The sequence below is a fragment of the Myotis davidii genome, unplaced genomic scaffold (assembly GCF_000327345.1).
Source record: "Myotis davidii unplaced genomic scaffold, ASM32734v1 scaffold60, whole genome shotgun sequence".
Lineage (NCBI taxonomy): Eukaryota > Metazoa > Chordata > Mammalia > Chiroptera > Vespertilionidae > Myotis > Myotis davidii.
In genome coordinates this window covers 2,023,237-2,050,801 of record NW_006293007.1, presented here as the reverse complement: position 1 = coordinate 2,050,801, position 27,565 = coordinate 2,023,237, and the positions used below count along the sequence as shown (strand labels likewise).

Here is a 27,565-nt window from a genome sequence, read left to right as displayed (position 1 = left end):
GAAGTCGGGCAAAGACAGCCCCAGCCCGATCTGCTGTATCTTAAGGGCCCAGGTTATCACAGGAGCCCAGTAGGAGGTCTCCCAAGGGGCTTTCTTCAACTCCACACACTTCAGCTCACGAAATTCCCACAGCTCCCAATTCCTATAAAAAACCTCTAGATCCACCCACCTGCCTCCCAAAGCCTGGCCATGACCCCGTCCCTACCCCAGCCCTCCAGCGCCTCTGGCTCAGGCATCTGAACTCTGCTCCCAGGGCCCTGCCTTCCTTCCTGCCCCCACAGCTTCCTGCCCCCAGGGCCAGCCCAAGTGTCTTCTGCCCCCTTCAGGACTGGTTCTCTTCCTCTCTGCTCCCCAACACATGGTTTACACCAGCCAAGGGTCCATCCTATGGCCCATCTCAGCTTATCTGTCTGGACACTGGCAGATACTGGGAGCTCTCAGGGGAGGGGCTGGCCATGTTTCTGTCCTAGATCCAATTTCCGGCACCACGTCTCAGGGAAACTGGGCACAGAGCCTGTTTGGGCACTAAACGGGAAACTGTGGTCCCCACTCTTTATTTTTTTAAAAATATTTTTTTATTGATTTCAGAGAGGAAAGGAGAGGGAGAGATAGAAACATCAATGATGAGAATCATTATTGATTGGCTGCCTCCTGCACGCACCCCACTGGGGATCAAGCCCGCAACCTGGGCATGTGCCATTGACCGGGATCGAACCCGGGACTCTTCAGTCCACAGGACAATGCTCTATCCATTGAGCCAAACTGGCTAGGGCACCACTTTTAATAACTTGATGCTTTAGGGGACAGAGGCCTGCAAAGCCTCGGGGAAGCACACAGCCAGAGCGCCCAGGATACATGTGATCCAAAGGTTTTCTCTGATTTGCAGGTAGTCAGCAGCCTCAGCAGCCCCAGCAGCAGCTGCCTCGGGAAGGCACCAGCTTCCACCAAGGGCACCAGAAAAAAGAAGGGGCATAAGGGCACCCATCGGCCCCCACCCAGGGCCGCTCACCCGGTCCGGAACCAGACAACTGCAGCCCAGGAGACTGGCTTCGCTTACCGAAGCCAAGCTGACTTTCCCATCCCCATCTCACCCGAGCGGGGAAGATGGACAGGGCTGTGAATTAACAGCTTTTCTTTACTGCCTCCTGGTCTGAGAACTAGGTGGGCCTCAGAGTAAACAGGGGAGGTCATTCATGTCAAAGGAGGGCAACTACCCCCAAGAATGTGAGCACGTCCCTAAGAGTCCGAAAGCAACATTTTAGGAACATAGGACACAATGCAAATTGAATGTCTGAGCCCTGGGTATCTCTCATTTCCCAATCTCTCAGAAACGCCCTTGTTACTACCAAGACGGGAACATCAGGGCCAGCCCGGCACCTGTCTTCTCCCCCTGGAAGGCCTTCAGCAGGCTTTGTCCCCTGCGCTCAACTCGCTCTATCCTGCAGCTGCTGAGCCCCTCGAGTATCCCTAACAAGGCAGGCTCCTCACACAGAGCACCTTTGGTCCTGCCCAGCAGCTCTCTGCCCGGGGAGCAATGCCGAATCCCAAGGAGAGAGAAAGAAGGGGATGAAGAAAGGCGGGGACCATCTGCACACGGCCTGCCAAGTCTTTAAACTGTGCCTTGTGTCTGCCTGCCCGCCCCGGGCCTGCCCCCTCCTTCTCTATCCCCAGGTATGTGTTGTTCATTTACTCACACCACCAACCCAGCACCCATTCCTTGAGGCACCAGGTGCTCTCCATGGGCCCACACGTCTGTTGGGCAGGAGCCTCTCGGCCTTGGGAGAATGCAAACAGCTGTCTGACTCCTCTGGTTCAGCACGGGAGAGTGGCAAGAGCGCGGGCTTTGGAAGTCAACAGCCCTGGACACCAGTCCCAGCTCCGCCCCGCCACCTGCTGGCGACGTGCTCCCAGGCCGTGTACCCCGGGGGCCTCAACCACAGGATGGGCACACCATCGGTATTGCAGAGGTTTGGGGGGATCCGTCATGCATACGGTGCCAGGCACTGAGCTGGGCACATGGTGGGATCTCAGCCAATGAGAGTTGTCACTGCCACCAAATTCAATCTTGAGTAGCCGGCCCCCTTGAGTTGTTGTGAGACCAGATACAGTCTGTGAGAACCCATGCCAGAGTGCCTTCTACTCAAGGCACTTCATCAGGCGAGCCAGCAACCAGGGCGACGGGAATTCACTTAATGCTCCGCTTGGCATTGCTTCCCTAGGTCCGTCATCCATTCTATTCCCTGGAAGCTGCCAGCGAGCAAACTGGAATATTGATTGCCGCAATCGTCCGGATGGAAGTCTGGGGCAGCACTTGGTGTGCGTTTCAATGAGAAGAGCGGGTGGCCATCCCGACTCTCCTTCACTCCAGCAGCTTCATTCTGGACAACAAATGGGCTCCAAAAAAGTTGAGTTAATCAGCAATCTATTCATGGAACCCAACCTCCACATTGATTTGGCGTCATCATTTCAACATGATGCATATTCGCTCTCCAGCTTCCATTTTCAGCACAGAGAAGGAACCAGGAGTGACAGGGCCGGTGCCAGGCCCTGGGCACCACTCGGCTGCCATTTCGCTGACCTGTGCACAACAGCCCTGCAGGCGCTGCGGCAGGAGCCCCACTGTCCCAGGAAATGGGCAGTGGGAGGCTCTCAGCCCCCAAGGCTCCGGTTGAGAGAACCAGGGCTCAACAATGAGTCTGTCCAGGTTCTCCCAGGAGCCCCACTGATCCCAGAAATTCCTAAGGCTTCCCCTCCAGTGAAGTCCCTCGATACTCAGCCATACACGCTTTCGTTGGCAAGGCAGCCAGGTCCTTCCACTCCACCTGGGCCTGGGTCAGCTCTGCTTCCTGCCTGGGGCTGGGTGCTCCCCCCAGGATGCAGCAATAGTGCGGCGCGGCCCCTCCAGGACCAGGACAAGGGTTGGGGGCAGGCTTGGAGGGGAGGGAGGCTCATTTTTCTCTGCACATTCTTTCCTCTCTTTTGAATTTTCTACCAAATTCTGGTATTTCTACTTTGAAAAATCCGTTTTTAAATAAAATAACAAAAAATGGCTTATTCCCCCCGAGGAGGCTTACAATCAAACAGGGGAGATCAGATTTGATTTGCAAGAGAAACGTTAATTTCCCCGGACTACCACTTACGGGGCACTCTGGAGGTGGAAGCCCTGAGCAAGGCCAGGCAGGTTCACAAATGTGGTGAAACTCGGCCATCAATTCCTCAGCGAGGAAAGGACCTTCCCTACTTAGGGTGTCCTCCCAGCGGGTCTCCCCAACACCCTGCCTGGGCTTCATCCCCACCCCACCCCCGCTCTGCTCACAGGGGCCCCAGGGTGTCAGGAATTCTGGAGGTCACATCGAGAAAAACCCTTCGGAACTGGGCATGCTCATATCAGGGGGGATGGGTGCCACCTGGAACCCTCCCATTAACTCATCTAAAGTTTGGAGGTCACAGAACCACTCGGCTTAAAAGGGCTTGGGAGAGCATAGTCAACACTTCGTGTTTTCCAAACCAGAAACCAAAGCCGGAGCTGGCAGACTCGCTCAGGGTCTCAGCTGGTGAGCAGCAGGTCCACACCTGGACTCAGGCCCGCTCGCCAGCTCACCATTCTCTCCCGCCCCCGCGGCCCACCTGTCTTGTCCCTGTCCACAATGATATCATCGCAAAGAAATAAGTCTCTCGCTTGCCCAGATCATGCCTGTAAAGTCAGAGGGTTGTTTTTTTAGGAAAAAGTAATAACAAAGAAAGGGGGTGAGGGGAGAGTCTTAAGTAAAGGTCCTGACATGATGATGGAGAGCTCCTGGGCAGGAGATGGATGGGTGTGATTATTCCAGGCAATGATAGCTGTCAGGTGTCAGGAGAGCGGCTGTCACTGCCTTTGACAGAGGGCACTCGGGAAAAGAAGGTACAAATAGAAAGCTTTCCCTTTACATTCTGAGGGTAGAATAATAATTCACCTGAATCGCCGAGACCTGTTCCAGGCAGCACTTGTGGGATGAAGAGGGGCTCAGAAAACCTCGTGCCAACGCAGGCATTCATGGAGCCGCGGTAATAACTGCATTGTAAAAGCCTCGCCCGACTGCGCAGAAGTACTTTTCAGCACTTACTGCTCCTTCAGTGGCACCTACAATGCCAGTCAAGGCCCGGGAAGTCCAGGGAAGAAGGTGCCGGAGCCCCTCCCAGAGGCGGTGGGAAAGGGCGCCCAGGACTTCCAGAGCAGGCGGCAAGGCCAATGCAGAAGCGCTGAGCTGGGGCGGGGGCTGCTCCCTACCGTCTCCAGAACTTTTCAGGCCTCTAAATAATCGGGTTTTTCTGTTAAAATAAGAAACATGAAAAGCCGAGAAGGAGGGAGAGAGAGAGAGAGAGAGAGAATGAATGAATCTAAACAATTTTTTGAAAGGACCACAAGAACCTGCCTGTACAAAGCTCTGGGGAGAAAGAAGTGGTCAGTTCCCTAAGGGGGGAGGAAGAGCCACCCAGAGGAGACGGGACTCAGGGCAGCACGGAAGGGCAAGGACTTGTCTTGTGGGAACGTGGGGACAAGCCTCTGAGAAGGCCAGGGAAGCCAAGGACACTGGGGGGAAGGGAGGGGTCCTGCCCCATGACACTTAGAACTTGTGAGCAGTGGTCTGGGACTCTGGAAGTGACCAGAAAAGGTGATAAGCAAGAAAATGATAAGCAAGAGTGCCATGTGGGACTGAGGCCACCAGGAGGCCACAGCAGCAGGGACACCGCTCCCCCAGGTGGGGCAGAGGTTGTGGCCACGGGGAGGGACAGCCCCCCCTGCTCAGGAACCGGAGCAGCCGCCAATGCGCCCCGGAGGCCCAGAGGAAATATTATTGCGAGACAAAAACTGAATTATGAAATCCGCAAGCAATAATTAGTTTAAATTACTACTTCTACTTGAATAATTAAACACGCTTATTTTCACTCACTGATGTTTTATTCATTACCATACATCTTTCCTGAAAGTTGTTTTTAACGTGAATATTCTTTTATTTGTAAAGAGCCCATAGAGATTTACTATGCTAATTTCAAACCTTTCTTCTCAAATGAAAACAATAATAACAAAAACACTCCACATTACCATCCATTAGTGACTGCTGTGTGGAGTCCATTATCAACTTAAGTCAGAGCAACTCGCCAGAAATACTGTGGGTAGCTAAGCAGTTATTCACACTCCAGAGCTGCCGTCCTTTAAAATTCACTGCTGAAGGGGCGATATTTAAATAAGCTCGAAATGATATGGAAAATAAAAAGACCCGCGTGCAGGACCACTTAGGCGCAGACGGAGCGCGCCTTTCCCTTTTCATCACACCCTCTGTTAATGAAAATGTTTTTGCGTTTCCAGAATGTTTGGAGTTTAGAAGTCTTATTTTTATACCCCGGAGCCAGGATACCCATAAGCATAGGAATAAAAGCTTAAGGTTATGAAGCGAAGTTACCTTTGGGAATAAGTACAGACTTAAATATACCCCATGAATGGACTCTCCCCTGCTGAGCTCTTAGCTGGTGTTTGCTGAAGGGCAAAACTCCAGATCCCAGCTAATGCCCACAAGACGCGGCAGAGTCAGGCCCCCCACAAACAGGCGGAACCACGCTGAGCCCTCTCTGGACCTGCACCATGGAGGCGCAGAAGCCAACAGCCCTTTGAGGGGACCCCTCCGTCTACCTAATGCGGGTTGTTCCACAGAACTGACACAGCTGGAGTCAGGGGATTGCTGTGACAAGTATCAAGGAGGGTACCTCACCCCTCCCAGCTCTGCTACCCTCAGCCGGGACATCCCCACGGCAGGTGCAAGTCCTCATTGGACATCTGTTGAGTGAAACGAAGTAGGTGAAGACTTTCCAAGGTCCCAGCTCTACTTCTTTCCCCCATCTCCATCCCAGGCACCCAACTGATGTGTGAGCCCCCTCCCCGTGCGGCCCCGCCTCTCCCCGTGCGTTTTCCCTCCCATAATATCAGGACATTTAGCTGCGTTTCTCTCCCACAGTTGCAACCAGTCCTGGAGCAACGGGAACAGTGGGTTTCTCAGATCCTGAGGTTCCCATATGAAAAATGACTGTGTGGCGGACAGAATGATGAGCTGTGGCACAAGCTGGCCTTTGGAAAATGAAGGGACGCGAGAGGCCAGGGGCCAGGGCTTAGATGATTCTAGAACTCAACATGATCTGCGTCATCATCTTAGAAACACCCTGAAAGCAGAGGCGCTTCTGCCGGGCTTTTGTTTCCGTGGCAACAGCTTTCCTGGCCTGTCACAGAGAAAGGACTGAAAGTGGGGGGAGGGAGTGAGGATGAGAAGAGGGAGGAGGAGAGCGGAGAAGTCAGGCGGGGACAGGGATGGGGGAGGAGGGGCAGGAGGCCGAGGACAGCAGATGGAAAACAGTGAAGAAAAAGATGAGAGGAAGGGGAGAGGCAGGGGAGGAGGGTGCGAGCAGGGAGGGAGGGCAGGGCAGGAGACATCAGCAGAGACTTCTGTCGGGGACGGTCCCCACAGCTGTGCATCTGTCTGAATGCAAAGAATGTTCTGGTTTCTCTCATTAAATGCAGTACTCTCCGTTACTGCCTCGAGACACTCAACTATCCGATAAACCGCAGGAAAGCTGTGTAAAAACATCCATGTGGTGAGAGGTTCCCTAGAAACTCTCACTAATGCCAACATTAGCCCAAAGGTCCAGTTGGGTTAAATCTAGAAGGAAAAAAGAAAAAGGGGAAAGGAGAAAAAAAAAAAAGGAACGATACGGACCCCGGAGCCCTGTTATCACTAAGCAGCAACCGTTAGGAGAGGAACAATTGGCACTTGATAAATCAGAGGTCTCTCGGGAAGCCTCATTAACATGCAAACCTTCTGCTGGTCCTGCTCACGATGCATCCATGCAACGAGGAAACAGGTCCTGAAAACCAAAGGTGTTGAGTCTGAGCTTGGCCAGGGACTGTGGCCTGGTGGGGGTGACTCAGCACAGGGAACTCAGAATAAGGGCCAGGTCACTCCCTTCCCGCACCCCAAGAAAATAAATCATCAACAAAAATAGTAAGAGCTCTGAATGCTACATGGGATCCTGGATTGGATCCTGAAAAAGAAAAAGGACCTTAGTGGGGAAACGGGTAAAATCCAAATGGAGCCCGTAGTTGCCAGAGCTGTGCGGCTGGCATTTCTCAGTGTTGACAGAGGCAAAGGCAGCAGGTTGTATGTTAACATGAGGGTAGCTGGGTGACGGGTATGTAGGAATTCTCTGGATTACTTTTACAATTCTTCTATAAATCTAAAATCATTTTTTAAAGTTAAAAAAAAAGAACAAGGGCTGTTTAAAAAATAAGACTCCTTGTGTTTGTAACAATGATTTATCTTTTTCATATAAAGCCAATGCCCTTGATAGGGTTTAACTATCGTAAAGTTTTATTGCAATGCTGGCTGAGACATGACCGTGGAAGCTGTACTCCTGCAGAAAAGTGAATTATTAAACTCAAAGCGTGTTAGCAGCATCCCTTCCCTCGGAAGCGGGGCTGTGACCAGTGATGTGGCTCCGTGCACCATGGAGCAGGGATGCAGACCAGCTGTGACGAGCATGCCTCTCCACCCTCTTCCCACCCACACTCCTGACCCCCTGCCTCCTGGGTCTTCTCCGGGCAGTCTCCCTCCACCTGCTCTATGTATCCAACCCAATCGCCTCACCTAACAGCCTTGCAGTCTACTGAGAGCAGCCTGCTCCTCCACGCCTTCCAGCCTGCAGTCTGTGCCTTCTCCTGGAATGCTCTTCCATTCCTTTGCTGCTGAACAATTTCTACCTGTTCCCTGAGACCCCCGGTGACTCTCCCAGACACTGGCCCTCACCGGCTGGCCTCTGTGGCCCTAGCATTTTCGCCGCCGCCGCACCAGGGCAGTCATAATGCTGCCCTGGACGTGTCTGTCTCCCAGCCTTTGTCCCAAAGAGGCCAGGTGTCCTGCAGGGAAGGGTGAGACATCCTATTCATCTCAGTAGCCCACTCCCACCCCCAGCACCATGTCCTGCAACACACACTGAGTGAATTAAATACTGTGAGTCAACAATGCCGGCAGTTCTTTTAGAAGAGAAAATATCAGCAACAACCTCCCATCTTCTGTTAAAAGGTCAAAAGGATTCTATTTGTGAGACGTGAACGAAGCAGGCCCTTTTAAAAGAAACGGGCTCTGTTACAGCCCGACAGGTCCATTTCCACAGACAACAGAAGCCCGGCACAAGTATCCTCTTCCAACCAGGAAGCTGAAAAGCTTTTCAAAGGTTCTGGTTTCCTTGACAACAGGACTGCTGGAGACAAGCAGAGAAATAATTAAAAAGTATGTTCCCTTCCCTTCAAACTCTCTAAGTGTTTTTCAGCAATAACGAACAGGCCGCGCTCAGCGGGCACAGGGTCAGTGTGGACAGTGCCCAGGGCGTGGAGGGGCACCTCCTCTCCACTCGTGGGCTGGAGTGAAGGGCCTGACCTGTCCGCCAGGACGACATTAACCACAGGATCACAGCCCACACCGGTCAGATTCACAACTGCACTCCCAAGTGCCAGGTCACAGCCAAACACCGGCATATGTGACCTCACAGTGGCTCTGTGAGCTGGGTATTGCTGTCGCCACTTAGCAGGAGAGAAGCTGAGGTGCAGAAAAATGAGTAGCAGCCCAGGCAGTGGGGTTGGAACCTACAAGCCCTGCCCCAGGGAGCGCACGTGAACTCCTACGGCTGACTTCTACAGAAATGCCCCCAGGCCTCCACTGTGACCCCGATCTCATCCCAGGGCAGCAAAGACCCAGCCCTGGAAGAAACTACCTTTCCTGAGCACTGCCATCCTGCCAGCCCAATCACCACACCAGGCCACTCTGTTGGCTTTGCTCGGGCAACCAGACCTGGGCACCCCATCACCGTGCCCTGCCAGCCCGGGGACAGTGGTCAGCACAGAACTTGAGTTGTGTGCCCTCTTTTCCTGCAGGGTGGCTTTTCACGGTCTGCTTTGCTTTAACAGCTGCCCTGTATGCATATCTTTTATTGTAAGTCTCATCAAATCCTCCCTGGATCCATGATTTATAAGTAAATAATAAATAAACGCACAAGGTACAAGCATCAGCCTGAGCCCATTACCTAGGAGTGTAAAGACAAACATTTCAGCAGATGACGAACAATCGTGGCTTTGATTTAGCTCCCGGCTCCATCTTCCAAACTCTTGCCAGAGCCTGGCTCCCCATGGGGACATTTCCTGCACATATCAGACATGGGTAGGCAGGGGTCCAGGTGTGTGGACAAGACTGCCCCCAAGGTTCTCCATACACCTGAGGTTCAAGGAAGCCCAAAGTTGGGTAGTCTGGGCAAGTGTTATTCATTCATTCACAAATGTTTGTTAAGCACCTACTATGTGTTCCGCTGTCATCCAGGAACAAGGGAAGAAAAATCCCCGATCATCATGGAACTTACATGATGGTTCTTCCCATTTCACAGAAGAACCAATTAAGGCTCAAAAAGATTAAAGGGCTTGCCTGCACTCAACATGACTACTTTCTGGAGTTCCCAAGCAGGAAGTAACAAAGAACAGCCCAGAATACAGAACAATGACAGCTCTGTGCTTAGGAGTTCCATGTCCTTCAGTGCCCCTCTCTGATCCTCGGTTTTCTCACATGTAAAATGGGCACAAGGCTGGTGCTGCTGCCAGTCAGCATTATGGTGTGCCTGCTATATGCCTAGTACTCTCCTAAGAGTTTTCCATGGGTTTTCTTGTTTAATCCTCAGAAGACTGAGGTGGATGCTATTCCTATCCCCACTTTACTGATGGGAAAATTAAGGTCCCAATAATTCTCTAACTCTCCCAAAGTTACAGTTAGAAAGTGTGGAGGCCAGGCTTGAGCCCCATAGAGGGACTCCTGAGGTCAGCTGACCGCCCAATGCCCCAGCTGTGGGCAAAACACTGGTGTGGATGTAACACCGGCGTGGAGCCCGACCCAGCACAGCACAGGAAGCAGCAGCCAGCCTCCTGCACAGACAATCCAGGCCTAAAGCCCACAACAGGCCCCGCTGGGCCCCCCTCACTGGACCCAACACTGCCCAGACCAGCCCTCCTGCCCCCTCCCTGCGGCACTGGGTCAGCCACTCCCTGGCTGCTGGTCTCATCTTCCAAGACCCAGCCTGCCCTCCCCTCTTACTCCCAGAGACCTACCCCACTCCTCTCTGTACTCCTGTCCCCAACACAGGAGGCCCCTGGAGGGCCGACACATTGCCACACTCTAGCACCGCGGTTCTCAACCTGTGGGTCGCGACACCTTTGGCGGTCGAACGACCCTTTCACTGGGGTTGCCTAAGACCATCCTGCCTATCAGATATTTACATTACAATTCATAACAGTAGCAACATTACAGTTATGAAGTAGCAACGAAAATAATTTTATGGTTGGGGGGCACTACAACATGAGGAACTGTATTTAAAGGGCCAGAAGGTTGGGAACCACTGCTCTAGCATGTCTTCAGGCCTGTCCCCCATTACCTTTCTTGCCAGCGTGGGTGTGTCTGGTCCCCTCTGATCCCAGGGCCTATACAGCCAGCATTGAATCAATGGCTGGACAAATGACCAAAGGAAGAAAGAAGTGGAGAGACCAGGTCTCCTCTCACAGGTCTGGGCCCTGGGCGCCCTCGGAGGCCCTGGCTGCCCACACCAGAGAGAGGTTCTGAAACAGGCCCAAGGGATTCACTGGCCACACAGCTGCCAGCCAGAGACCTGGCTCACGAGCTGCGCGTCCCCCGTCCAGCCCTCTGCCACAGCAGCCGATGTGCCACAGCAGCCGAAGTGCCACAGCAGCCGAAGTGCCACAGCAGCCGAAGTGCCACAGCAGCCGAAGTGCCCCAGCAGCCGATGTGCCCCAGCAGCCGATGTGCCCCAGCAGCCGATGTGCCACAGCAGCCACGCAGCTGCTGAGCCAGCAAATAGGGAGCGCACCCAGGAGAGTGTGCCTGAGGGGCCCGGGGCGCCATGGCACTCAGCTCATCGGATGACTTGTTCAGGGAATCGAGGCGACTGCAGGCAAATTGGATTGCAAGGCTCCGAGCTTAAGAGCGCGGCTTAGGAGGCAATTACAGAGTAAACCCGGGCTTGGAGTTCTTGATAATACCTCCATTTGTTAGGGCTTTACAGTTTACAGAGCGGTTTCATCACCTCACCCGTCTGAGTCTCGCAGACCTGTGAGGGGATGATTTCACGGATGAGAAATCAGGGAGGGACGTCCCTTCCTCTTCTGAATACTCAGTGCGCCCAGCACGGCACTGGGCTCCAGGGCCCAGGACGCCACATGTCAGGGCCAAGTTCGAGGCTCTGTCCAGAGCAGCACACACCTTTCCAGAAGCGGCCCTGGTGTCCCCGACCCAGGCTTCATCCACCGCCCAGCCCACCACCCTGACCCTTCCCATCCTCATCCCCTTGGCCCAGAATCCACTCCCCAAGCTGACCAGGTCTGGGTGCTGGAAAGTTCCTCCGCACACACACACCCCCACCCCAGTGCCTCCCCTCGTCCCTGGCACCTGAGGACAACCGCTGCTTCTCCCCTGTCCCCTTCCGGCTAACAGCGCCATGGCAGGTCTCCAAGGAACTGGGCCATTTCAGAACACACTTGAATGAGAGATGATAACGTGAAAACAGAGCAGGACAAAAACAAACAACTTTTCTAACTAAAGGTTACAATGAAAATGTGTTTTAATTTGTGTTTTTGTACCTTTCAAAATAACACTCCAAGTAGTTCAGGGAGAGACCACTTTTGTTTATAAAAGCTCTTAATTTCTCTCTCGAGTTGTCTGAGCTGTGTAAACACACTGTGAGTAGGAGAGAGAGATTGCTGCTTGTGAAACTTTTAATGTTAGCTCGCGTGCGAATTAGAATTCTAAACTCAGCAGGTTACCATGTTCTGAAAGCAATTTTGGTGTTAGTCTAAATAATTATAGATCACACTCACTTAGATAAGGGCCTCTGCTCCCTTGAGGCTCGGAGGGAAAATTCTAGGCATGATAGTTAAGCAAAATAGTTGGTTATTACGCAGGCTTTGCAGCGGCGGTACAAATTGGTATAATCCTTTTGGAAAGCAATCTGACAGGAGACGGATCTGAACGCATGAAAATGTACAACCCTTTGACCCCAGCAGTCCACTTCTGGGAATCAATCTGATAGAAATAATCCAACAGAAAAGGGTGTCTTGCATGGAGATAACTACTTCAGCATTATCTATAATAGCAAAAATTAGAACCCACCTAAGTGTCCAAGGACTGCTAAGTAAATTACGGTTAATCAACTCGATAGAGCACCGCGGAGCCGGGAATTGACGGCCCTCCAGAGCGGTGGAGGCTGGGAGGGCGTGTTAAGTGGGCCAGGCGGGTGTTGGAACTGTGTGCACTCTGCGAAAACACCAGCCCATATGGACCAGAAGCGGATGGGCGGGTGTTAAAAGGATAATCATCGTTTTAGTGTCTGGTGGAGTTGGGAGATTTTTTTTTTTTTTTTGTCATCATTGCTGTAAAATCGTCTTCACAAAGGGTAGAGGGAAGGCAGGGAGAAGAGGCGGGGGCTGAGAACAGCCTGGACCCTCCAGGGTCGTGTTTTGGTCGCATAGTTTGGTAATCTAACCAAACAGGAGGAGGTAGTGACCAAGCTGGGCTGCACCGATACCCAGCCACCAGCACCGAAGGTGACCTTTGCATCCCCCCCAAAATGAAATTACAGGCGGAAATAAAACCATGGTTCTCAAACCTCTGGCCCCCTTTATGCTCTCTAAAGTTAATGAGGACTCCAAACAGCTGCTGTTTATGTAGGGGATAGCTCCATAGTTAGCATATTAGAAATTAAGACCGAGGCATTTAAAATAGTAATTTATTTAAAAGTAACAATAATTAGCCCATTAGGTGTTAACATAACATTTCTGATGAAATATAAGTGTATTTTCCAGGACAGAAAAAGTTAGTGAGCGGCATTGTTTACATTTTTTTAAATGGCTGGCTTAATACAAGACAGCTGGGTTCTCAGGGCCGTTTCTGTATTTAATCTATTGCAACAGCACACGGCCCGTAGCCTCTGGAAAACTCCATGTACGCTCCTGAGAGAATGAGAGTGGAAAGGGCAAATAACTTCTAGGTACCATTATGAAAATCATTTTCACCCACAGACCTTGTGAAAGGGGCTGGAGGACCCCAGGGGTTTGCAGACCACACTGGAAACCACTGCAATAAATTACAGCATTAAAAACTGCTGCTGTCGTGGGGGAGGATTTAGAATTACATGTATGGTTGGAACTCAACTATGTTGAATGTTTTATTTTGTAAAGATTGAATGGAAATATACTGAGAAGTCTATAGTCATTGCCTCTGGGTGGAGAGATGATGGGCAATTCTTTTCTTAATACCTCCCTGCTTTTCCATGGTGTCTCTGTGTTGTTTTTGTGGCCAAAAACATCATTTCTGTTTAAGGGAAGGTCTGGGTAGCGGAGGCTTACCTTGCCCTGCAGGATAAGCTGGGAGAGAAGAAAGTCATTTGAAATCATTAGCAGCCAGCCTCCGGGGATTTTTTCGGTGCTGATCTGATCTCACTGGATGCCTGGCACCTGGCATACAGTCACCACGGGCGCACGCGGCCCGACCCACACACAATCTGGAAGAGATGAGAATTAAAACTGGCTCAAGCTAATCACGGCTAGAGGAAGGTCAAACACAGCTGACTATCAGCTCTTGGGATGGGGTAGGACGATTCATCGCTAAAGCCACGGGACACTCACAAAGGGAAAGGTCCATAGACTCGACCACAAAAAAAAAAATTAAAAAATTTTATTTTCTCCGTAAAAAAATAAAATAAAATAATGACATACCCCTGGGCGGAATGTGTATGACGACAGGCCAATAGCATGTAAATGAGCATGTAAATTGCCCAGAGGAAACTACAGGAGATTAATGGATAAGAACCAGGACCACAAACACTTAGCATGAAGCAGGTGCCGGGCTGGTTTCTGAAAGAGCTTGCCCGTCAATGAGCTCGTTTAGTCCTCAAACAAGATACCGTCAGATTAGCAAACATTTTAAAAAGTCATAGTTCTACCGGTCAAGGACAAGAAGACACGGTCATATTTACACACAGCCGATGGCGTGTGCCACGGACGGGAAGCTGCGCAGCCACTGGCAACCGCGCCGTCGGTCTGTGCGCAGGCAGGGAAAGATGTGCAGCCGACGGGAGTGAGAACTCAGCACAGGGAGTGAAGGTGGCATCGGAGCACACACACCCAGCCCCCGCTTCCCCGGCTCTGGGGTGCAGGCAGCAAGGGATGCTGGGCAGCCAGAGGAAATACCAATTTCACATCTGGGGGTCCTGCGGTGACACCAGCTTCCCCTCTCATCACCCTGGACAACAAGCCCCCCATCCCTTGCCCAACCCCCCCCACACACACACACCCCACACAGGCAGAGCCCCATGTAACGTCAGCTTTTTCAGGCCTCCCTCCTGGATCAGAATAAGCAGCAGCAAATCTCTAACATGCAACGGACACCAAAGCAAAAAGACAAAAGGAATTGAAAAGAGAGAAACGTCTCAGAAAACACAGGAAAACTTTCGAATAACTCAGACAGCTAAGGGAAGACCTTATAAATATGTAATAAACAAATATACTATATACTTTTAAAAGGAACATTCAGAAAACAAGAAACAGCCCTTGGAATGTAAAAATATGATAGAACGCTTTTCTGAATCTATGTTATATTTCAGCACAAAAGTTTAACTATATGACAGCAGAGATACAAAATAAATTTTAGCCGAAGCCGGTTTGGCTCAGTGGATAGAGCGTCAGCTTGCGGACTGGGGGATCCCGGGTTCAATTCCGGTCGGGGGCATGTACCTGGGTTGCGGGCACATCCCCGGTGGGGGATGTGCAGGAGGCGGCTGATCGATGTTTCTCTCTCATCGATGTTTCTAACTCTCTGTCTCTCTCCCTTCCTCCCTGTAAAAAATCAATAAAATATATTTTAAAAAAATTTTTTAAAAGATTGAAAAAACAAGTGGAGAAAACTTCCCAGGACAAAAAAAAAATAAAACAGAAAGGCAACAAGGTAGAAAACTATAGAGAGAAAAGATTTTTTTTTTTTTAATTAGAAGGGTACTCCAGGGACACCCAGGCCACGCGAGAGCTTTGCCCAGCGCCCAGGGTATCACCCATCTGTGGCCTGATCATGGGAAGGAAGCAGGTCCAGGACCTGGCAGAGCGTTTCAGCCCGGAGCACGGTGTCCCGCAGGGGGTGGAGGCACGCTCTCTTTCATCTCCTGGAGTAAAGAGACTTCAGGAAGCTCGCCAGAGAAAGGCGATGTGCAAGTGGCTTTCAAGGGACCCTGGGCTGAGCCCACCGGTCTCACTCACTTGCACCTCCCACCTGCACCGCAGTGCTCTGGTCCCTGCACCCCTGCACGGCACCCCACTGCCCCGTGCATGGGGTCCCTCGGTGTGTGTCGTCGGGGACAGATGCCTGACAAGAAACAGCAGGAGCTAGGAGAAAAGACCTAGAGGTCGGAGTGACTCACCCACCCCTTCTTTTAAGGGGTAAAAATACTATCAGTTACCGGGGGGAAATAACCATCCTGCCATTTTGAAACGCTGGTTACAAAAATGAAGTACCTGTGCTCTGGTTAAACCCGGATGCACGCGGGAGAAAGACTAGAAGGAGTGCTGCCTGGAAAGGTCCCGGTCATTGTCCTTGAGGGGAGAGTGTGTGGTAACATTTTTAATCTCTGCCATTTCTGTTTTTCTTTTTCTTTTTGCATTTTGCATTTTTTCCCAATATGTTATCACTTACATGATAACAAAGTTAAATCTAAAACAACTCGCATTTTAAAGAGAAGGACAAAGCCATCACTGGGCGCTAGGTGGGCGCCTTTAAGAGTCTTCTGTGTCCAAGCTTTAAAAGCAGTGGGAAATAATTTACTAGACTGTCTCAATGCCTAAGTGTGCCAATTTTGCAATCTGCATTTTCCAATTACATTAAAAGCATTTTCCCAAATTGCTCTATTCTTCCCTTAATGACAAGGGATGAGCTGGATGAGGCTGGTCCCCTGAGGACAGTCTGCGCCTTCCCAGGGGCTGTTTCTGCCCTGCCCTGGCTACACAGGCTACAGAGCCCAGTGAAGTTTTCCAAGAGCGGAAAACACGGCTTCCTTTCCTTCCTCCTTCAACCCGGGTGTTTTTTTTCTGTAAGGCGAGAGCTTGCAAGGCCATTCTGGCAGCCAATGAGAAGTGGGTACCGTCTCGTTTGTTGGCCTCGGAACTTCACAGCTTTCATATGGGGGAGAGGAGTGTCAAAAATCCTCACTTCCCACGAAGAGGAGGCTCCGCAGCCCTGCTGTCCTGCAGCCCGGAGCCCTCACTCCCAGCCTGGGAGGATTCACTGAAGGGAGAGGAGCCCAGAGAGGGAAGCACACCAACACTTCCCTCACGAGGGCCCAGCAACACAGGCCACCTGACCTCACCGTGTGCCCTCTCTGGGCCCCCATCCAATGAAGATGGAGCCAGGTGCCTTCTGCACACACACAGGCGCACGCAGGCACACACCACCCATCCCCTCCTCGCTCGCCTAATTACCCTTGATGCGCGTTAATCACTCACTCCCCAATTACCGCACGCCCACCACCACCACCCAGCCCTCCTCCCAGCTGTGCATCGCTCACTTCCCATAGCTTCCCCTCGTGCTTGGAATAAATTGCCCATCATCTGCATAATGCTCCCCATCTCTTCACTCCACACATCAAATCATTTCTCCATCTCATTCTGCAAAATCTGTCAAGAATAATTCTTTCAAAACTGAAATAACCCTCACTCTGGCACTTGAATCCATAAATTTCTTGTCTCTGAATGTGAGATATATTACTTTCTACAAAGCACATCTAAGATACCCTAATATAATAGAATACGCTAACAATGATACATTCGCCGGGACCTGCAATACATAAAAATGTAAATCCAAGCCACCACAGAAATCATCCCTTCTCCGTATGCCCCTCCACAGAACCCAGGGGCTTGATGCTGGGACGGCGCTGGGCACTGCTGGCGGGAGGGGACTTGCTTTCTCATCCTTTATTCTACTCTCAGGGGCGGGGAGCCGAGGGTCTTGCAGCCTTTTGCTCAGCTGTGGAGTCTGACAGCCAGCTCCCCATCCTGCCTCTGCCATTTACCAGCTGTGTGACTGTGGACAAATCCCTTAACCTCTGTGCCTCCACGTCCACATCTGTACAATAGCAGTGAGAACAGCCCCTGCCTCCTAGGCCTGTGGGGAAGACAAGAGGGACTGTTTGGGACTTTGCCTCACAGGTGGTAGGCGCTTGGGGACGGTGAGCTCTCCCCAGCCTCTGCTCTGGCCTCAAGCCTCTCAGAGGTCACAGGGCTGACAAGCAGCACAGTGAGACCCCGTCTGGGGCGTTCGGGCTCCAGAACCAAGTCCTTTCTTTCAGACGCACACGGGAAGGGGCCCGGCTAAGCCTGGTGCCTCCCTGGCCGGAGGGAGGTGGGCACATCTCGCTTTCATGGGTTTCTCCAGGTGTAAACCGCTCCTCCTTGCCGGAGCCTCAGGCACAAAACACTGTGTGAACCGGGCAACATTTAAACATGATCGGGTTGGACACATGGACCCAGCCCTCCAATCCCCACCTTCTGAGTGTGCAGTTCGTGACAACAGAGCAGGTAAGTGGCTTGGTACAGACAACCCCAAAAACTTCAAAATCTTTAAAAGTATCTATCTCAGGAACACTGACACTGAAATTCTTACAAACTCTGCATCTATAGACAGACTACAAAAGCTTCACAAAAAAACAGGGTTACATTAAGAGGTGGAGGATTCTAACTTGTCTTCTCTCTGTTTTTTAACTGATCAACACAGGTGCAGGAGAGTCACAAACATCACCTCATTCCTTCTCCCTAGCAACAACCCCAATCGGTAGCCATGATCCCCATTTTACCCATGAGGCAACTAGGGGATCAGAGAGGCTAAGAGATTTTCCAACAGTCACACAGCTATCAAGCAGCAGGCAGGGAAGGAAACCAGGAGTCTGATGTGACGACGGCACAGGAGGTCTGCCAACCTACTCAGGTCGCACTCGCCACACACAAAGGCTTTCTTTAGCTAAACCCCATCTTAACTGCATCGAGGCAGCAAAAAAAAAAAAAAAAAAAAAAAGACTTTTTTTTGCAAATTAATGCCAATTTATGTTACATCCTTTTATCATGGAGACATTTACATATACAAGCAGGGTATGCTCCTTAATTTCAAAAAAAAATACATTTACATATAGCCATGTTCACTGCAGGACTGACTTTTCAAAACAAAAGCAGGACATGTCAGGAAATGACATGGAACTAGCAAAGTTTGGAATTTGAGACAGTCGGGAAAATATGTTTGGGGACATTTTTTGTTAACATAGAAGAATGCCCCTTACAAACAGTACAGAAAAAGGGGGTGAAGGGGGAGATCCAAGCTGTACAGACGACGCAGCGTGAGCCCAATTCGGTAAACATACAGGCACGTCCTCCAGGGCCCCAGTGTTAATGGGGTGCCCACTCAGGCTTAGGACTAGCAATGATGTCTGCTGTATCCTTTGTGCCTCATATTTTCTGTATTTCCTGTTTTTCACAGTAAACATCTATTACATTCATGATCAAAAAGCAGAAGTTTAGCCCTGGCTGGTGTGGCTCAGTTGGTTGGGCATCATCTTGTGCACCAAAAGGTTGTGGATTTGATTCCCAGTCAGGGCATATGCCGGGGCTGCGGACTCAACCCCCGGGAGGGGGTGTTTCTCTCTCTCTCCCTCTTCCTTCCTCTCTTTCTAAAAAATAATTTTAAAAAAAATAAGGAAAAGTTCATATGTAAGCATTTTAAGGAAGTTTGTTATTGGAAGAATTCCCTGAAGAAATCATTGTGTAAAACAGATAAACAACACCTAATTCATATGTTTCCTTAGGATCCTTTGTGTTTCAGAACTCCAGGTTTTCACACACAGAAGCGAGAAGCCTGCGCTATGCCTCTGGGAGCGCTCGGGCACCTGGCAGGGGGCCGTACACGGGCCGACAATAAGGTTGGTTCAAGGAGGTCACGTCGCTGCGGCTTCCTTCAAAAAGGGCCTCGGAGTCTGAATGGCACCTTTATGTGCAGCGGGCATTCAAGCGTGTTGAGCCAAACGAGGACACGGGAAATGCGAGGAGTACAGAAAAGGGCCTCGGTGCTGGGATCACAGCTCCGGGGAACAGATGCTCGCGACAGACGCGGGCAGGAAGGGGTCGCTGACACGAAAACAGAGCATCGGTGGGGAGTTATGAATCATTGTTTTATTTTGCTTAATTTCTCTAGCTGTAAATTTTTCAAAACTAATATGAGCATATTTTACAGCTCACAGAACATTTAGAACATATTAAAATAAGTATCTTTCCACTGTAATGTGCCCAATTGAAATTTATGAATTCCAAAGCTACATTTTAAGGAGATGAAGGAACTGGCACTCCACGTTCTGTAGATTAATCAGACGGATTGTGTTGTTTTTCTCCTGATCAGAAAAAAAAAAATCATATCTCAGTAGCTGTTACCTTGAATCAAGGATTCTTCCAGATTCTAGAAGCTTACAGAGCTGCTTATATTAAGTCTCACTGTGCCCCCTGGTGGGAAGTGGGGTTTGTGCACTTAAAACACAGTCCTTCCCCAAAGGCTGGAAATAAAATCCCAAACAATTTTTTTAATCTTTACTAATCCACTTAACATGTACAAAACTCTGTGCCAGGTGCCACGGAGAATATAAAAATGAGTCTGGCACAGGTCCCGTGCTCAAGTAGCTTAAAATCTACACGGTGTAGCAGATACGGTTCCATGGCTACGCAGGCAGAACGAGACCACCGCATGCTGAGGAAAAGAGAAACTTCCTGGAGAAAGCAAGAAGAGCACACAGGAAGTGCCTACTATGTGTCAGACACCACGCTAGGTAATTCATATCCAGTGTCATTTGTTTTTCATGAAAACCCAGAAAGGCATGTGTAATTAGCTCCACTTGACACCCATGGTGGAAGCTCAGAGAAGTTAAGTGACTTCCCAGAGATCACACAGCCAGTGGCAGAGGGAGCATCCAAAGTGAAGTGTTATGACCCCAGCCTCCAAACACTTCCCTCCTTCCTGATCTGGTGCGGGGTGGAGGGGGGCGGAGGCACTCTGGCAGACTTTAACCAAAGGCAAGGGGAAAGGCACCCTAGGGAAGGGAGCAGAGTTGGGGGGTGCTCATTGCCTGCTGCACCCACCATCTGCTCTCCACCCAGGACCGGAGTGCAGCAAGCCAGGACTCCTACCTGCACCCACAGCCCTGTCCCCACTCCAGATTCACTGCCCACAAAATACCTCCTATGCCCCCTACATCATATACCAGATCACAAGGTTCCCCAAGATCTACCACCCGCCCACCCACTGACATCATCCTGCCCAGGAACCTGAGGGCACAGCACATCTGAGGGCTCAGCCAAGACCTCCCTTGCCTAGTCCCCATCTAGTCCCGTCTGTCTTGAAAACTCGTGCATCTTAAAGCAGAGAGAACCCTGGCTAACGGTTTATAAAAGCCCTCATTTTCAGGACACCACAATAAGGAGAGGATCGGGAGTCACTCAGCCATGCTCTGCGCCTGGGGCCACCTCCAAAGCCGCTCCTACAGCCTCCTCAGGAGACGAACACTGCAGTGGACAGGGCGCCCTGCAGGCTGCCAGGCCCAGCAGCACACACCATCTCCTCGGGATGGGCAGCACAGCCACTGACCAGACCAGCCCCACTGCAAAAGGCCCTGGACCCAGGTCTCAGTGCATCACCCCTGGGCTTGACCAGCCTTCCCAAGCTGGACCGAGTGCGCCCTCTTCTGGTCAAGAGGTGTCACAGCTAGTTGGCTGCTCCATGGTCCCTCCATGGGGCCCTTTCTACATCCCCAGTGCACACTCACCTACTCCACGAACACTCGCTACACAACTGAGCAAACGCAATGCCCCAAATCAGTGGTTTCACTCAGATGCTCTCTGTCTGAAAATTATCAAGGGGGCCTCTTCCTCCTCACGATTGCTGTCAACATCTGCCAAACTGCCCCTCCCTCTACGTACCAGGAAGGGGCTGCCCGCATCCCTCAGGTGGCCCACCTGAGACCACACTACCCTCCACCAAACTCCACCGTGCGCCCAGCGTTAGCCTGGGTGCTGTAGACACAGCACCTGTGCATCTGTCCCACCTGAGAAGCCCCAGCCACACAACTCATCTGCTGGTTCCACTGAGCGGAAACAGGCTCAGAGAGGTTAAGTGCCTTGCTCAAGGTCACAAAGCTCTTGAGGATGGAAATGAACCCCGAGCCCAGATCACTGTAACTCCAGACCACAGATGGGGCCTGCCAGACGCTGCCTGGCCACACACAGACCCCACACGGCCCCCTCCGTGGGCACAGACTCTCGGGAAGGAGGGCCGAGAAGCCCGGGACTGTGGGACCGACCCAAGCCTGTGACAACGCACAGCAGGCCAGGCCAGAAGCCTCTGGGCAGACCTCAGGGCGCCTCCTGGCAGGAAGAGCCCCAAAGACCTGCGTGTAAACCCCTGGGCTCCAAACGGAAGCCAGGACGTGACAATGGCCCCGCACAGCTCTACCAGCCTGAAAAGAACACAAGTCGGGTCAGAACTCCAACTGGCCACTTAAAAAGGACCCCAGTGGTTCGGCTCACATCAGAGACTTTGCTGTGGGTGGGCTTCCTTTCTTCACCTCAGAAAGCGCCTCCTAGGGGAAAAGCTCAGAACAGAACTTGCAAATACAGTGTCCTGGGCAGGCTGGCTCCAGAACTCTGAGAAAAACAGAGGGAACAGACATTTATTGAGCACCAGTGGGGTACCTAGCTCTGTGCCAGGGGCTTGGTGAGTGTTTTTCCCACATGATCACAGACACGGATACGATGACGCCCTTTCCAGATGCGACGCCAGATGGAGGGCACAGGTCAGGCCAGTGGACCAGCTGCTCCCCAGCAAAGCTGGATGCGAAGCCATGTCACCCCAACACCAACGCCATTTTCTTTCCAGGAAGCTTCCGTCCAAATCTCTTTGGCCCCTCCTACACAAGTGCTGTGCTAGGTGCCGAGGAAGCGAGGAGGGACACAGAGTACAGCTCAGAGGGTCGGAGACAGGTTACAGGCAGGTGGGACACGCCTGTGACACTATTCACCTGTGCCGTGAGGCTTGCTTACTGCAAGCCTGCATTACTTCAGTATACATTAAAATCAGTAAATAACAATAAAAAAACTGGAAGCCTCCAACAGGCCACCACAGTCCTCCTTGTGTGGCCCCTGCCTACTTCCCCAGCCTCGGGCCCCTTAAGGCCTCCACGCTTAGAGCGAAGAATGTCCTCCCCCCACCCCCCTTTCACCAAGTGCACCACCTCTGCTTCTGAAGCCTTCACAAGCCCTCCCAGGCTGGAAGCCGTCCCTCCCACTGGGTTCCTGTGGCACTTATGTATCCGGCTGGAGATCTGGCTGGGGTCTGGTCCTCACAGCCCTAGGCCCAGGATTCTGGGTACCTCGCCATGCACCTGCGGCCCCTACCACAATGTGTGTGCCCTGAAGCCAGGGACCAGGTCTGTCTACCTCTGCACCCCCCGCATGTAACACAGCACCTGGCACAGAGCTGGCATCGCTCAGCACTCCACGGGAGTCTCAGAAGATGTCCCGAGTGCACGGGGCTCGGGCCGGGCTGCTTTCTTCTCCCTCTGATCGCTCTCTCCAGGGACCACATCCTCCCTGGATGCCAGCATGTCTGGATGTCCTCAGTGCCCCCGCGGGGATACGGACTAGCCTGTGGCGCCTGGCAAGGCAGTGCCAGGGAAGCACTGGGCTGAATGGACCAACGAGAACCCTCTCCTGAATGCATCAGAGAGAATCACAGAAATCCCCAAAAAGAACTGTGCCGCCTGTAACCCCCCACGTCACTGCTTTGAAGAATAACGCAGCCCAGCAGCTTGGTCCTGAGAGTAACTAAAAAGAGCAGTTCCACTCAAAACTTACCTTGAAGGTTTTATCCAGAGAAGCCGAGAGGAACATGTGGCTCTTTGAAAAGACGGGGCACCACTGGATGCTGCTGACGGGGCCCTTGTGGCCTCGCAGGTGGAAGAGGACCTTCTGGGATATCTGGGTTTCCTTATACGGGGTGCCCAGGTACGGCTGGATGAACTCGGACACTTGGGGGGCCGTGCACAGAGGGCGCGGGGGGCGCAGAGAGGGATCCCGGGCCTCCGCATCTTTGTTCTTGCCTGTTTCTGTGCTTAACGCTTGCGAGCATCTCAGTCTCTTCGGGGTGTAGGGCACAATACAGTCCTCTCGCCTTTTCTTCTGAAGAGAGCTGCCACTCTTCCCCGGGGTCTCAGGTTTGGGTTGGGCACCGAAAGGTGGCTCCGGGGGGTCGTAAGTTCCCCAGGAGAGTCTCACCTGCTTCAAGCAGGCGGCTGCCCGGGGCACATGGCCAGCGGGAGCGTGGCTGGTCCACAGGGAAGGACGAGGAGGCCCGCTTGCGGGGAAGGTGACGTCGGGCTCTGTCCTGGGCCACTGTAGCCTCTGGCTGGGGCAAGAGCCAGGGTCGCTCCTCCAGAGCCGAGCCAGTGGGAGACGCTGGCCGGCTGGGTCTTCACAGGAGCCGTGCTTGGTGGGCAGTGTGCCTCCTGTCCTGTCCAGGACTCCCGATGCGAAAGCCTGGCCGCGCGGTTCGACCGTAACACAAGAGTCCTTCCTCTGGCCAGCGGCAGCACAGCTTCCCGCAAGCTCGCTCTCAGCCTCGGAGTCCGAGTCATCATAGGCCACCAATGAAGCCATTGAAGACACTGTGTCCCGCGGTCCCTCGAGGGCAAACGACCTGAGACCAAAATCAGATGTCAGAAAGCGTGCATGGAAGAATAGTTACCACCATGCCAAGGTAAAGGAAATCATGCCATCTAGCAAATCTAAGACAGAAAACAACGTAAGAATAAACACATAAAGCCTGAGGGCTTTTCTATACATCTGGCATAATTAATTAGAAGGGGTCATTATCCTATGGAAATATGGGAATAAATTTAACCCCCTCCCCCCAAACTAGCAAGACCTACATGAAGAAAACAAAAGCTTTATTGAAAGACATAAAATAGGACCCAAGTACCTGTAGACACGATGCCTGGACAGAAAGACCCGGGACTTTAAAGGTGCCTGTTGGTGCAATATACAGATGATGTATTACAGAATGTATACCTGACACTATATAAATTTATTAACCGATGTCACCCCAATAAATTCAATACAAAAGAAAAAAAGGAGGAGAAACCAGGAAGTGCCAGCCAAATAACCCAGATGCTGGCAACCTTTCACCACAAAAAAAGAAAGGATAATTATGGGGTGTAATAGTGTTGTTAGCTAATGCTATGGTGGTACTCATATTGCAATGTATTAATGTACCAAATCAGCACGTGTGTTCCTTAAACTTGCACACTGTTATATGTCAATGGTGTCTTAATAAAAATTAAAAATGTAAACATCATAATAATTTGAAAAATAAAGAAACTGTTGGAAGGGCAATATGGGGACTACCTATTACAAACTGAAACGTATCAGCGGTTCTCAACCTGTGGGTCGCGACCCCTGAAAATACATCCTGCATATCAGATATTTACATTATGACTCATGACAGTAGCAAAATTACAGTTATGAAGTAGCAACGAAAATAATTTTATGGTTGGGGGTCACCACAACATGAGGAACCGTATTAAAGGGTCGCGGCATTAGGAAGGTTGAGAAGTACTATCCTTTTTACTGCAACATCCCCACTATAGAACTGCCTCCTACACCAATACCTGAATATGTTTGCAAAGACAGATGTACAGAGAGCCTGCAGCTTATTGGCCATTCAGTCATCAAGGGGATGAGGTTAGGTCTGAAAACCCTGAAATGGACAGATCCACCAGGTGGGGAAAGCGTGCTACCCTCACCTCTGCCCTCTCTCTGGGCTCGTCCTTCCTTGTATTCTCTCTGGGACTCTCCCCCAGATACCCCATCTCCACTCGAAGCCAGTTGGGGTGACAGACCCACAAGTCCAGGCGGAGGGGCCCGAGGGTGTCATCCAAACCTGCCAGTTTCACTCCAACATACAGACTCATACAACAGGGAGTTCCCCCTCCCTAAAAAAATCTTTCCTGAGATTCTGAGCCATCATACATGATAAAATGGCCACCAATTGGTTTCTAGAAGGAAGTATTCCATCTGGAGTTCAGTTCTGTGCTGTGAACGTGAACTCGCCTCAAGAGGAAAACAAGGATGCGGGAAACGTCCCGTCCCGGACAGCAGAGGGCGCGGTGGAGCAGCGTGGAAAACTTCAGGGAGGACGAACTTCTGACAAAGCCCAGAGTGCCCACCCTCCTTAATACACCGGCTGAACTCCTCCTCCCCTGGGCGTGGTCCCTCTGGGTCATCAGTCAAGCCATTCCAGACAGCCTGTCCCCCCTTAGAGAGAGGTTTCACGTCCCCTGGAATCCACACCCACCCCTTCCACGCCTTTTCCCCAAAGGGTGCCATTCACCCCAAACAAGCTAGGTCATCTGCCTCCTCCCCAAATCCCACCCTCACCTGCAGCCTCATCCACACACCAAGCCACCCTCTAAAATAAACTTCTAAAACAGGCCAGTCCGTCTCAGATGGGACTAATATAACATAGTGGGCTAACGACACACGAATGGAACTGAGCACCGTGGATGACTTGGCACTTCTGTTCTCTAAATACCCGTCCTGATCCGACATCTCAACTCCTGTGCACAGCATCCCGTTCCTTCCTGTCAAAGGGAGCCCACCAGGCTCCCGCCACCAGGGCAGGGCGCCTGTGCTTGGCCATTAGGATGGACTCTCACCCACCCAGCCCTCCACAGTGGTTCCCTCACAGAAGCCCACGGCCAGAATGAAAGACGAGGTCTACAGCCAAAGATCAGAGAGCAGTGGGATTGGGGGCCCCCTAGCCCCGCTTCCTAACAAGGCAAGGCAGGGAGGATGGCATGAACGCAGGAGGGTGGACGGCAGGGATGCCAATACTACCTGCTTCGTGTGCCTTTCATTCGTTCAGTAAACACTGACGCAGAACGGGCTACTCGCCAAGCCCCACACTAGGCACCCAGGGAAACAATGCCCTGCACTCACCATGCTCCAATGCCAGTGGGGAGAAACAGATCCTAATCAATGAAATGGGGGTGTCAGGGGGTGAGAAATCATAAGGAGAGAAGAGAGAGGAGAATAGAGGTGGCAGTAGGTGTGGGGGTTCATTGAGGGAGGCTGAGGCAGGCCTAGAACAGGTGACACCTGAATAATGCTCCGTGGGGGTCAGGGAGCAGATGGCAAGAAGCAACAAATCGGATCAAAGCGGGTCAGAGAGAAGGGAACCAAGATGACTCGAAGAAAACAGGCAAAAACGGGGAGCCAGTGGGACAACCAAATTTTAGGAGAATGTTTTTATGTTTCTAAGAATATGTGTTTTATGTTTCTAAGGCAGTGGTTCTCAATCTTCCTAATGCCGCGACCCTTTAATACAGTTCCTCATGCTGTGGTGACCCCCAATGTCATTGTTACAAATTGGACATAATTAAAGCATAGTGATTAATCACAAAAACAATATGTAATTATATGTGTTTTCCAATGGTCTTTGGCGACCCCTGTGAAAGGGTCGTTCGACCCCCAAAGGGGTCACGACCCACAGGTTGAGAACCGCTGCTAAGGCAAAAGGTGAGGAAGGAAATTTTTTCATGGAAAGACGGGGTGATTACACAGAGAGGAAGAGGTACAGCTAGAAGAAAAGGAAAGCTCACGGGAGAAACGGAGCGGGGCGTGGCAAGGACCCTCAGCAGCCCGGCAGCTGCCTAGGACAGGAGTTTTCATGTTTTGCTCACTGTTGGGTCCCAGCACCGGATGGGAGGGGCACAGAGAAAGTAAAGACACAGGAGATTCTCATTCAACAAGCATTTCCCGGTTGCCCTCTCTGTGCCAAGCTTTCTGTTGGGTCTGATGTTGGGCCAGAGACTAAACGCGAAACACGGATCCCACGCCGGAGGCCACAGACTAATGAAGAGAACAAACAAGATACGACCAGAGCTGGGTTTTGAAGAAAGAACAGGAGTTAGCCGAGCTGTCAAGAGCGAGAGGTTAAGGGTGATCCCGAGGACGGCGCGTTCGGAAAGAGCCTGCGATGAAGGGGAGGATACCGGCGGTGAAAGGTCCGCGACAAGGGGCGCGGAGGGCTCGCGCCGCTGCCGGGCAGCACCCTCCCGCCCCAGGCCCGCCGCTCACCACACACACCGGAAGCGCTCGATCCTCCCGGAGCCGGTCCTCCCGGAGCCGGTCCTACCTGCACTCCGCCCCCCAGTCGTGTTCCGCCAGCGCCGAGGCATCCAACCAATCAGCGGGGGCCTCCGTCCCGCCCCGCGAGAACAGCCAATGATGGCGCAGCCATGCCGGAAGTGCTTCCGGCCGGACGGCGTTTCCACGGACGCTTAGGAGACGCCTGGACGCGGAACCGGCGGCGCC

General features: G+C 51.8%; 1 protein-coding gene across 3 annotated transcripts in view; it reads right to left on the bottom strand.

Annotated features, from left to right (window-relative positions):
• WDR25 (WD repeat domain 25) overlaps positions 1-27,554 on the bottom strand; it is a 146,609-nt gene extending 119,055 nt beyond the window's left edge. Inside the window, exons 1-3 of one of the 3 annotated variants that reach the window (XM_015565822.1) lie at positions 24,994-25,455; positions 24,171-24,217; positions 23,048-23,888 (exon numbers count right to left, since the gene is read on the bottom strand). In XM_015565822.1, the coding sequence (XP_015421308.1) occupies positions 23,048-23,888; positions 24,171-24,217; positions 24,994-25,161 (1,056 nt within the window). In that variant the 5' untranslated portion in view covers positions 25,162-25,455. Of the gene's footprint in view, positions 1-23,047; positions 23,889-24,170; positions 24,218-24,993; positions 25,456-27,328 lie in introns of those variants that run through there. The other 2 variants (XM_006766612.2, XM_006766613.2) reach the window with 2 other exon arrangements.
• Between the last annotated feature and the right edge of the window lie 11 nt (positions 27,555-27,565).